Below are 12,156 nucleotides of genomic sequence, written 5' to 3' on the forward strand. Positions count from 1 at the left end.
GATACACACACACACACACACACACACACACACAATACAGAGAAGAATTACCCTAGTATAAGGAATTGTCCCGGAGCCGGAAGATTGAGTTGGTTTGAATCTTTCAGGAGAACAAGAAAAGAAGCCCAACTGTCCACAAGATTAGACACGGGAACCCTGTGAGGACACCACCAAATATATGTGAGGAATGAATGAACACAGATTAAACTTAAATTGAAGTGACTTTTTAAAGGTGAAAAACACAAAGCGCTTTATCTCAGTATATGGTAAATGGTTTATTGATGTATTTATGTAACAAACTAGGATAGCTAATTTTACAGTTCTCTGTTCCACTGTACTGTATTCTGTAAAACTGGCTAAGCCACCAGCATACGACTACAGAAACATTTTATATACATATATTGGGTACAGACAGTAACGTAAAATCCAAAAGGCAGCAGACAGGAAAGTAATACTTTAATGTTAGTCTTACCTCTGAACATAGGCATAAAAGAACTGTAGCATGCAGACCTCAAGTGAAAGGTGCTTCTAAAAAAATTTAAAGCAGAGGAAAGTACTTAGTAGCAAAATAACACAGCAAGTTATGTAGTCACTGTGTGCCACTGTACTGCAAAGACATTCAAAGCACATACTGCAACTCTACAGTACAGCAGCAGCATCACATAGACCAGATGCAGCCAACCAAAATGCAAACAAGAAATCACTTTGAAGGATGCATTGTGATTGGATGCTGATTATTGTGTTAATCATCAAGGCAACCAAAATGGCTTATTTAGCAATGATTTACTAGGTCATTGAATTTTGCACCATAAAACAATATACAGCATATCAGTGACTGTAATCAGGGCTTTTTAGAAAACATTTTTGTAACTGACAAGAGACAAATACATGATCTCATAATAGACCTGTACAGTACTGTACATAATTAGAAAATGATCATAAGGATGTGCTGAATATATCACCATGCAAAGGAATCTAAATGTAACCAATCATAAGGAGTTATTTATTAATTAAAAAATAAACATGAAATAAACACAGCTTTTGTCTAGACCAATGATGAGCAGACTGAAACATTTCACATGTTGACCTACAACCATCAAAAGCAGTGACATTACCCTTGAGCATATTCCATATCATGCCCCACGTGACACTAAGACCTCCCATTAAAGTAAAATGCCCCTGCAAAATTCTCAGACCACCAGTAACCCTCCATTTCATATGTACATCACAACTCCGGCACGTTTCTCAGTCCTCCATACATGTCCTTCCATAAGTCACTCAGACCGCACAATAAGTCTTCACGCATGGTCTACTCTATAGTAAAAATGCTTAGCTTTAGTTTAGAGCATGGGTCCTCAAACTGCGGCCCTCCAGATGTTGTGAAACTACAAATCCCAGCATGCCTTGCCACAGTTTTAACACTCCCTTATAGAAAAACTGTGGCGAGGCATGCTGGGATTTGTAGTTTCACAACATCTGGAGGGCCGCAGTTTGAGGACCCATGGTTTAGAGCCTACCAAGGATTAAGGCATACCACATTCTGCATAGCACACTGCATTCACTCCCCTGATGTGCTACGTTGTGGCATACTACATTCTGCATAGCACACTGCATTCGCTCCCCTGATGTGCTGCGTTGTGGCATACCACATTTTGCATTCGCTCCCCTGATGTGCAGTGTTGTGGCATACCACATTCTGCATAGCACACTGCATTCGCTCCCTTAATGTGCTGTGTTGTGGCATACCACATTCTGCATAGCACACTGCATTCGCTCCCTTAATTTGCTGTGTTGTGGCATACCACATTCTGCATAGCACACTGCATTCGCTCCCTTAATGTGCTGTGTTGTGGCATACCACATTCTGCATAGCACACTGCATCCGCTCCCTTGATGTGCTGTGTTGTGGCATACCGCATACTGCATAGCACACTGCATTCGCTCCCTTGATGTGCTGTGTTGTGGCATACCACATTCTGCATAGCACACTGCATTCGCTCCCTTGATGTGCTGCGTTGTGGCATACCGCATTCTGCATAGCACACTGCATTCGCTCCCCGGGTGTGCGGCGTTGTGGCATACCACATTCTGCATAGCACACTGCATTCGCTCCCCTGATGTGCTGTGTTGTGGCATAGCACACTGCATTCGCTCCCCTGATGTGCTGTGTTGTGGCATACCACATTCTGCATAGCACACTGCATTCGCTCCCCTGATGTGCTGTGTTGTGGCATACCACATTTTGCATTCGCTCCCCTGATGTGCGGTGTTGTGGCATACCACATTCTGCATAGCACACTGCATTCGCTCCCCTGATGTGCTGTGTTGTGGCATACCGCATTCTGCATAGCACACTGCATTCGCTCCCCTGATGTGCTACGTTGTGGCATAGCACACTGCATTCGCTCCCCTGATGTGCTGTGTTGTGGCATACCACATTTTGCATTCGCTCCCCTGATGTACGGTGTTGTGGCATACCACATTCTGCATTGAACACTGCAATCGCTCCCCTGATGTGCTGCATTGTGGCATACCACATATTGCATTCGCTCCCCTGATGTGCTGCGTTGTGGCATACCACATTCTGCATAGCACACTACATTCTCTCCCCTGATGTGCTGTGTTGTGGCATACCACATTCTGCATAGCACACTGCATTCGCTCCCCTGATGTGCTGTGTTGTGGCATACCCCATTCTGCATAGCACACTGCATTCGCTCCCTTGATGTGCTGCGTTGTGGCATACCGCATTCTGCATAGCACACTGCATTCGCTCCCCGGGTGTGCGGCGTTGTGGCATACCACATTCTGCATAGCACACTGCATTCGCTCCCCTGATGTGCTGCGTTGTGGCATACCGCATTCTGCATAGCACACTGCATTCGCTCCCCGGGTGTGCGGCGTTGTGGCATACCACATTCTGCATAGCATACTGCATTCACTCCCCTGCTGTGCTGTACCACAATGGTCACATGATGCAGCGTCTGTTCTGTCACACCTGAACTAATCAGAACAAGGGGCTGCAGGATAAGGCTCAATGGTTGTTGGCCTGCTGCCCATCGATGCTCTAGACAATATGTATATGCAATGTACAATAATGTGCAATGCTAAAAACAACAAAAAACAAATAAAACCTGCAAAATAACAAATTAAATAATAAGGGATTCATATACCTTGTCCTTTGCTATGGCAGGTGGTTGCTTTAATACTTCCTTTACTGTCTGTATAACGGTTTCTGTCCTCATTACACTGATGGAGCGAACCAGCTCAACAAGCAGAAGTTGTTCTTCACTTGCTGACGGGATAACCTTTGCATATAGTAAGTAAATAAGAGTAACTGTAGGTGTACATGTCCGCTGGTGGAAAAGGTTTTGCTGTACTGCATTACAGAATGATGCACTGGAATAGGTTTAATATTTTACTAGAGGAGAGAACTATAACAGCCATTGACAACATGTAATCTGTAACTATTCTGCTGAGCTTCAGCCATCACACAGTGGTGCCAGCCTACTTTATTGATCCCCAGATATGTATACATATATATTTTGTTGTACTCCAGAGAGCACTGTACATGGTTTGCCTGTCCCCACATTACAATGCATGCATTACCTTTGTGCGCGCAGAGTTTTTGTTCTGTCTTCTTTCATTCCAAACAAATGCAATAGCAGCCATAAAGTGCACCCCATGGTTCATGGAAATGGGACCCAATAGCTCCAAAATCTGCTGTCTCAGGTTCTGGTGATCACATTTAGTATTAAACAAACAATTACAAAATGTGACTTTCTCATTCTGCGTTTATATACATACTGTACCCCAAAAAAGTTTTGCTTATTAAATGGCATAATCTTAATGAATTATATATTAACTATTGTGTGTTGTACTATACTATATTTCACGGCGGCAGCATGGCCGAGTGCTTCTTCGGGGTCGGCGTCCACTCGCGCTCGCCACAATTTCTAAAATAAACTCCATGCCAACATGGATAGTTCATCCCTCCACTATCCACGATGGTGTGGAGTTAATTTTAGATATAGTGTGGCGAGCATAGCGAGCCACCGAGCCCGAAGTGTGGGCGAGCACAGCAAACCACGCAAGGGGACACAGACCCGGAAGTAGCGCGCGGCCATGCTACCACCGTGAAACTAAACAAGTACCAGATCTTCAAAATGCTTAAATATGTAAATGAATAAAACTACTCAATATAAACTGCAAGTAAAAACCATTAAAATATGTCATGTCAGGTCACAGCCTGAATGGACAGACATGTACCAGTCTCTGATCCCATCAGCCATGTCTTCAAGGCTTTGCTACGCTATAACAAAACAAGTTAGCACTGTGTTACAATAATACACAATACAGACAATTCTTTGTTTAAAGGAAAAGGCCATATTTCTACATGTCATGTTAGCCAGTTTAATGACCTGTAAGGTGTCAGAGAAAGGTCAATATATCAACAATATATAGCACAAACCATAGGAAGAATGCAATTGTCGGGGGGAACCTTAAACCATAATGAAGAGCACTGTATCATATATTGTTCTATAAATAAATAAGCCCAATTCCCTTAGCTTACACATACTGTATCAACAGCAAAATGGTTCCTTTTAGGTAGCCAACTATAAGCAATTTATTATCACTGATTTATATGGTATATCACCATCATGTTACACAGCATTGTAGAGAGAAATGGCATTAACTCACCTTCTATCTGTACCATACACACAGAAACATTAGAGTACATTTGGGCAGATGCTTAGCACAAGATAAGTGTAGCAGGACAGTTGCAGCTTCAAATATACTAGTATTTAATATACTTCTATAGACAAATTAAAAGGCATGCTGTCCTATAACCCCCCTGGACTAACTTATACAGTACTAAACCCCCAGACATATCTAATAAAATACTATAAGGTGTGTCCAAATGAAAAGGAGACTTTTGCTGTAGCGGGGTTATATCTAATCGCAGTAGGTTAATGTGTTTGCCGTTAGATGGTGTGCCGTTTTTTCCCAGTTAATGTCTGATCTCCTGAGTCAACCCACAATACCCAATGTCATGGCAGTGTCTCCCAGTATGGATGAAAGCGGAAACTTATAATTTAGTTTGTTTTACCTTTGTTGACCCAAGATTGATAGTAGTAACTGAGGCAGCGGCAGCTGTAAAGTTTTTCTCAGAAGTGTCGGCCTGATGTAGGATACTCCACAGCAGTGTGACTGATGACATTATCAGATGCAGAATAGACAGGATTCCACTGCGGGCTTCCAGTAAATGCTTCTGGTCTACGTTGACCATAAGCTACAAGATAATAAAGTGTAAGACATAGAACTTGGAAACACTAATTAGTGTTCAATACAACACATTAATGTAAAATCACACAAAACAAGGTGCTCCTATGAATTCTCAGGTAGTAAAGAGGGCAAGATACTTATCTTTCAGGAGTTTCAAATCCTGGAATTGTATTAACCCAGATTGTATGAATGAAAAAAAATTGCTCTATGAACTACATGTTCCTTTATAAAACATTTTGGCTAAATAATCTTTTTGAAGACAACAAAAAATAACCCTTCTAGTACGCTGTTGATTTACCTGGTGGTACTGAGCTGAGGGATCAAGCAGGCAGTAGTGAATGATTGTTGTAATGCCTTCTAGTAACGTCAGGATAATGTCTGGTGGGATAAAGGATGCCATCCACAGAGGCCTGGAACACACAGTACAATTAACCTCTTATGGTAACAGCATTAAAAGGACAAAAACATTGGGGGAGATTGTAGACGATTGGGTGTTTTCCATAGCAACTAATCTCTTTCTAGAATGCACATGGAAATGATATCCAGAATTTTATTGGTTGCGATGGACTACACCACTACTTATTTTAAAAGCTTTAGTAAATCTACAGTACCTCTTTAAGTATGATAAATGAGACAAAAACAGAATAACATACCTGCTGTCAGATAATCCCGTTTCATATTTGTATTGCTGGATTAAATTATCAAGATTTCTACAAAGCTGTAATGTCACCGAAACAACAACTTTCTGCAAGACTTTCCCCATGTAAGGCAAGGTGGATGTTATGAGACCTATCCATTGAGGGTGCATTTTACACATATAATGCTGGTGTAAAGCCCTGATAACAGCGCAGAGAAACATTCCCTGGCATGTGATTGGTTGGGAATGCATATACTGGAGGGAGGTCATTGGCTGCTGAGGGTTGATCTGCTCTAGATCAGTGATGACGAAATCAAAGCCTGCTTCACTGTCTTCTGGAATGGTTAACACACGATGCTCTAGAACAATAAGTCCCTGAAGAACTTTTAATAGTTGGGACTGTAATGTGCTGCCGTTGTCTAACTCATCTTCGGAAAAGTTAATGAGACTGTCCTCAGAAAAGCCTTCCTCAATAGCCATTACATTCTTCTCAGCCATGCGCTCATTGTGCCACTTCTGAGCACTGAAGATTGAGGAGAGTAAACAGTGGAGAATCACTTTCTGAACCTTGCACTTGGACAACATATCGGAGATAAAGCTAGCGAAGCCCTTAGCTGAGCTTTCGATGACCTTTGCCAACTCCGTGAACAGCAAAGTCAGGATTTCAATGCTCATCATCTGCATGTTGCGGTTGCCTATGAGATCTTGCTGCGACACTTTAACATGAGTTGGGTAGTGGCTTCTCATAAAATACAAACATAGTGAAATAAGGATTTCTATATACATGGAACTCCGGAAATTGTGGTTGGAGTCCAGTGGAATATTGCTATAAAAATCTTTTCCCATCACAGAGATTCGATGCCTTGCCAAAAGATTCTGGAGCAAAGACAGCTGAGGAGTGTACGCATTATTTACGCTGGTAGTGGAGATAGCACTGACAAACACTGTTGGACAGGTTTTTAATATGGCTTTTATAGAAGACAACACATATAATGTTCTTGAAGAGTCATACAGCTGGAGATATAATAAAACATGCTGGTAAAGAGGGTGGATATTAAAATGCGGAGATTTCCGTATACCAGGAGAACCCACATCACTTTCAATTTCTGAGATTTCGCCTTCTCCGCAGCTATACCAATTTTCCAAATCTAATCCATCACTGAAGAAAACGTTGGTTTGCTTTAATTTTTCATTTTGTGCCCTTTTTTTGTCATCGTCTTTCCTTCTAGGCATTTTAACTTTAGGTTTTGTACCCGTTGGTTTACCCCCCTCTTTGCCATTTGAGTCCCTTTCTGTTCCCCTCCCTTTGAAGTTAAACTGGATGTTACTGTGACTCCTTTTCTTGTGGTGCCCGCCCATCATATCCGAACTGAAGTCGGTATGGATCTGATGATGCATAATTGAGGGAGCCGATAAATTCCTGGAGATAGCATTCGCCAAGCTTTCAATGCCATCCTCCGCAGACACTGGCAGGAAATTAGATGTCTCTCTGACCGAGAGGTTACGCTCACTCCCTTGAGCTACTTCCTCCTCATTACCAGTTTCATCTACTGCTGAACTGCATAGATTTATCTTGTTAAAAGTATCTACATGATCAATGTATGAGCAATTTAATTCAGGATCTTCGCCAACATTTCTAAGAACGGTGCAAATCAAGTCAGAAACAAGCTGTTGAACTATCTCATCGACCGTGTCCTCCTTTGAGTTCCCACAGTTATCTTGAGCAGTTAAACTCTCTGCATCCACCTCATCTCCCACTGAAGACTGAGAACATCCAGAGTCTGAGCTCTGCAGGATCTCTATTTGCTGGTCTGGGAGATCAAAGTCTGATACCACCATTGGGATGGTCTCACTGCTGGTGCTCAGGAGGGAAAGTCTATCGCTCAAAGGATTCACTGTAAGGCTAAAATTCTCCATCTCGTCCATAAGACCTTGTTTAGATGTTGTGGTCCCAGAACAGATCTGTGCACTGGCGAACACTGCATGAATGTAAAGAAGAAATGTCGTGTAAATATAAAATCATATCCTTCCATATACACTTACTAGACTCATAAAGACCATTGCAGTAGATTTTCAGGATTCGGGAGACAACAATGTTCTAAAATTCTTCTAACAGTAATCCAGAAAATAAATTGTCTACTTCTCCAATTAGGTATGATACCATTACAGGGACCCACAATACCAGGACAATTATATTTTTCACTTATTTACATTTTCTTACTTAAAAGACAAAAATGGGAATACAAATTTGAAATTTATATAAAATAATATTAGGTACTCTTTACCTAGAACGGCGCCCGCGATCAGAATCGCGGGCGTCGGGGGTAAAAAATCGCGGGCATCGCGGGTAAATCGCGGGTACATCAAAATCGTGTACCCGCGATGACCGCGATTTTCCCATAGGGAACAATGTTAAAAAGCCTAATTGACCGCGATTTTAATGTAAAATGCCTCAATGCCCGCGATTTTCCCATAGGAATCAATGTTAAATGGGCTACAGAGCCCAAATAGACCCAATTAACCCTTAAATGTCACCCCAATTTTTTTACGCCACCCCACGATCCACGCCAACCCGAAGCGTGGCGAGCGCAGCGAGCCCGCGAGGGGCGGCGGTACGCGTCCTCCGACCTTTTCATGCCCTACTATCCATGTCGGCGTGGAGTTGAGAATAGAATAGTGTGGCGAGCGCAGCGAGCCACCGAGCCCGAAGCGTGGCGAGCGCAGCGAGCCCCGCGAGGGGACGCGGATACCTTCACAGGTAAACGCGTCCCTTCGCGGGCTTCACAGGTGTCGGCGTCGCCACGGACACCTGTGAAGTCCGCGAGGGGACGCGTATAACTGTGAAGGTATCCGCGTCCCCTCGCGGGGCTCGCTGCGCTCGCCACGCTTCGGGCTCGGTGGCTCGCTGCGCTCGCCACACTATTCTATTCTCAACTCCACGCCGACGTGGATAGTAGGGCATGAAAAGGTCGGAGGACGCGTACCGCCGCCCCTCGCGGGCTCGCTGCGCTCGCCACGCTTCAGGTTGGCGTGGATCGTGGGGTGGCGTCAAAAAATTTGGGTGACATTTAAGGGTTAATTGAGCCTATTTGGGCTCTGTAGCCCATTTAACATTGATTCCTATGGTAAAATCGCGGGCATTGAGGCATTGAATGCAAAATCGCGGTCAATCTGGCTTTTTAACATTGTTCCCTATGGGAAAATCGCGGTGATCGCGGGCATCGCGTCGCGGCCGTTTATGTACTGCCCGCGATCCCGCGATCACCCCGATGGGCGCCGTTCTAGGTAAAGAGTACCTAATATTAAATATGAAAATATGTTAAAAACAGACAATATAAACTAACCAGTTAATTCTAGTTAACACACACACACACACACATAGCTAGCAGTATACATTATCTCGAAGATACACACCATCACTGCCATTACAGGTCTTGCTAAACATTTTTCTATTTTCTTCCAAGTGTCGAATGGATTTGCTCAAATGTCTCTCAGCCTGGACTCGCTGCACAGATATTCGCTGAGTCTTTGGATGAAGGAGTAGGAGAAGCAGTGGTTCAAGGACTCTTGCTATGTCATGTCTCTGGAGCACCTGATGTAACCAGGCTTGGCCGACAGATGATGTGCAACCATCCAAGCTGTTCAGACTGTCCAGCATAATGAACAGTGACCTACAATAGTAGAGCAGTATTGGAAACGGTACCAAATAAATGTCAGGTATATATATATGTGATTTAGAGGCAGATGTTTTAAGCCTTAACAAGAGATAAATGCAAGGGTGATAAAGAGAGATAAACGTCCAGCCAATCACCTGCTAACTGCCATGTTACAGGCTGTGTTTGAAAAAAGTCAGAGGCTGGTTGGCTGGACATTTATCTCTCCTCATCATTTATCTCTTGTTAAGGCTTAATACATCTGCCCCAATGCCACTATGGGTTATGAGGTTTTTATTGGAAGTAAAACCACACAGCTATTTTGCCTCTGTGTTTGCAGAACCTTTATGATATAATTTCTGCTATAAGAGCTACTACCTTATAGTATTTGTACCTTATAGAGTAAAAAAGAGACCACTGGGATAAAGTGTTCTCAGTAAAACATATCCATACAGTCGAAGCTGTAAGTGAAATGTGTGCTTATTTGCATTATAAATTAGAATGCAAACACAATCAATCCATCTAATCAAATTTTGTTATCAAAGTGAACGAGTAAATTATGAAAATAAAAATATGCTTCAATGCCAATGAGTTGATTGCCTTGTGTAATTTTTTTTCATGTTTCCATGATCCAAAAACACAGATTTACTGAAGATTGTTTTCAGTAAAATGCAAAAATACCAGGGTCTAAATCGCATTACATCACAAGTAAAGCTATTTATATGAAAAACACATTGGTAAATGTGACAAACCTGTCAAATGTGCGACCGTAAGATGAAGACTTGTTGACATGAAGGTCTCTGGTAAGGTGCCACAGGACTGCAAATCTCCCATGAGCCTCCATCCTAATTTTCTGTGACAAATTAAACCATATTAAAAATAAAACTACTACTACAATAACATTCTATACTATGATCCACCAAAGAAGCAAGTCCATTAATAATTCTGTAGAACCAAAATTGCCTGGGCTATGTATATTGTGGTTTTGATCTGCATATTAAAAAAACAAATGTAGTATTATTGCAAAAAAAAAAAAAAATGTATTATTTTAATATGTTCTATGTTTTCACACTCGGCAAGTCCTCTACCTGTCACCAACCCCAACCCCCTCTCCCTCACGCACACACACACCTTGTTAACCTTGTTCCTTTTTTTTGTCCTCCCCTCTCCATCTCCAACTTTGCTCTTCCTCACTTTGGGAGTTCTTGCACTAAAACAAATTCTGCTTCTTACTCAAGACTCTGTTTAAAATCCTGCCTTTCTCTAATCGTTCCAGTCTGCACGATCAGAGATTCTTGTCATGTGCCACTCACTCCCATTTTGGGGTTTGTTCCTTGTTGGACTCCTCCCCAACACACTGCCTCTAAATCTTTGTGCATAATGATTTTGTGACTCTGCTTTTTCACGACCGGTTCTCCCTTTATGTTTTAATATTATGTGTTATTATTTTATTTCCTCAATGTCATTGTTATGTTTCTATTTCTGACATTTCAATTAGCTCTCAAGTTCTATCTAATCCCGCATTAAAAAAATAACGTCGTAAATCCTGTCTGAACGCAGTGCAAAATTAGAACTTGTTAAACTTCTTATGTTTGGGCAGCATGGATGGTGTAATGGTCAGCATTACTGTCTCACAGCGCTGAGGTCATGGGTTCAATCCCACCATGGCCCTAACTGTGTGGAGTTTGTATATTCTCCCCGTGTTTGTGTGGGTTTACTCCGGGTACTATGGTTTTCTCCCACAATCCAAAAACATATTGGTAGGTCAATTGGCTTCCAACAAAATTAACTCTGGTCTGTGTGTGCGTGTACATGTGGTAGGGCAGGGGTGTCAAACACAAGGCCCGCGGGCCAAATCCGGCCCGCCAAACCTCTTCATGTGGCCCGCGCAGCTGCCGCCAGCCTTCACCTTTTATTCTCGATTTTTTTTTTAAACAAGAAAGCGCCTCTTCAGCACATGCGCGGCAGCCTACAAGCCAGAGAATGTCTGTCCTCTAGCGCAGTGCCGCCGGTCGTCAACCCCTCCTCCGCTCCCACATGCTGTATAGGAGCCAGAGAGGAAAGAGCAGGTCCGTCGTGGTGAATGGTGCTGCTGCTGCTGTGCGCTCCAGGTCACTTACTGCTGAGTGTGCACTGCACAGTGACCGGGAGCACGCTGCCCCCCACTCCTGGATAGATAGTGCGAGGAGCGCTACTCACAGGAGGGAGGGGGAAATGCGCCTGTGTGAGAGCGCAGCTGTGTCCTTGGTGGTGGAGCAGCTCAGACTGGAGTGGATGCATCAGAGCGGGTAAGTGTCAAACTCTCTGCCTATGTGTGTGTGTGTGTGTGTGTGTGTGCACTGGCACATTGCAGCCCATCATTAATTGCTGTGTCCCATGATAATAAGCAGGACATATGCCCTAAGACTGAGTGCTGCCCCCCTGTGCAGGCAGCGTGTGCCCTAATGCACTGCAGTTCACAGCAATAGCAGGAGGGAAATGCTACTGCTGAGTATACAATAATTGAATGCAGTGACAATAATTTATGATAATAAAGAGTGGACACATAGTCCTACAGATACAACCGGCCCTTTGAGATTG

The 12,156-nt window shown here is 43.1% G+C and overlaps 1 protein-coding gene across 4 annotated transcripts in view; it reads right to left on the reverse strand.

Annotated features, from left to right (window-relative positions):
* The window catches only part of DOP1A (DOP1 leucine zipper like protein A), a 78,447-nt gene that overhangs the window by 11,793 nt on the left and 54,498 nt on the right, over positions 1-12,156 (reverse strand). For all 4 annotated transcript variants that reach the window (XM_083177134.1, XM_083177135.1, XM_083177133.1 and 1 more), the window contains 9 exons: positions 10,329-10,429; positions 9,338-9,594; positions 5,940-7,902; positions 5,585-5,696; positions 5,111-5,293; positions 3,610-3,735; positions 3,174-3,308; positions 473-528; positions 52-156 (listed from right to left, as the gene is read on the reverse strand). In XM_083177134.1, the coding sequence (XP_083033260.1) occupies positions 52-156; positions 473-528; positions 3,174-3,308; positions 3,610-3,735; positions 5,111-5,293; positions 5,585-5,696; positions 5,940-7,902; positions 9,338-9,594; positions 10,329-10,429 (3,038 nt within the window). The remainder of the gene's footprint in view (positions 1-51; positions 157-472; positions 529-3,173; positions 3,309-3,609; positions 3,736-5,110; positions 5,294-5,584; positions 5,697-5,939; positions 7,903-9,337; positions 9,595-10,328; positions 10,430-12,156) is intronic.

The sequence above is a fragment of the Crinia signifera genome, chromosome 3 (assembly GCF_055691185.1).
Source record: "Crinia signifera chromosome 3, ASM5569118v1, whole genome shotgun sequence".
Taxonomy (NCBI): Eukaryota; Metazoa; Chordata; class Amphibia; order Anura; family Myobatrachidae; genus Crinia; species Crinia signifera.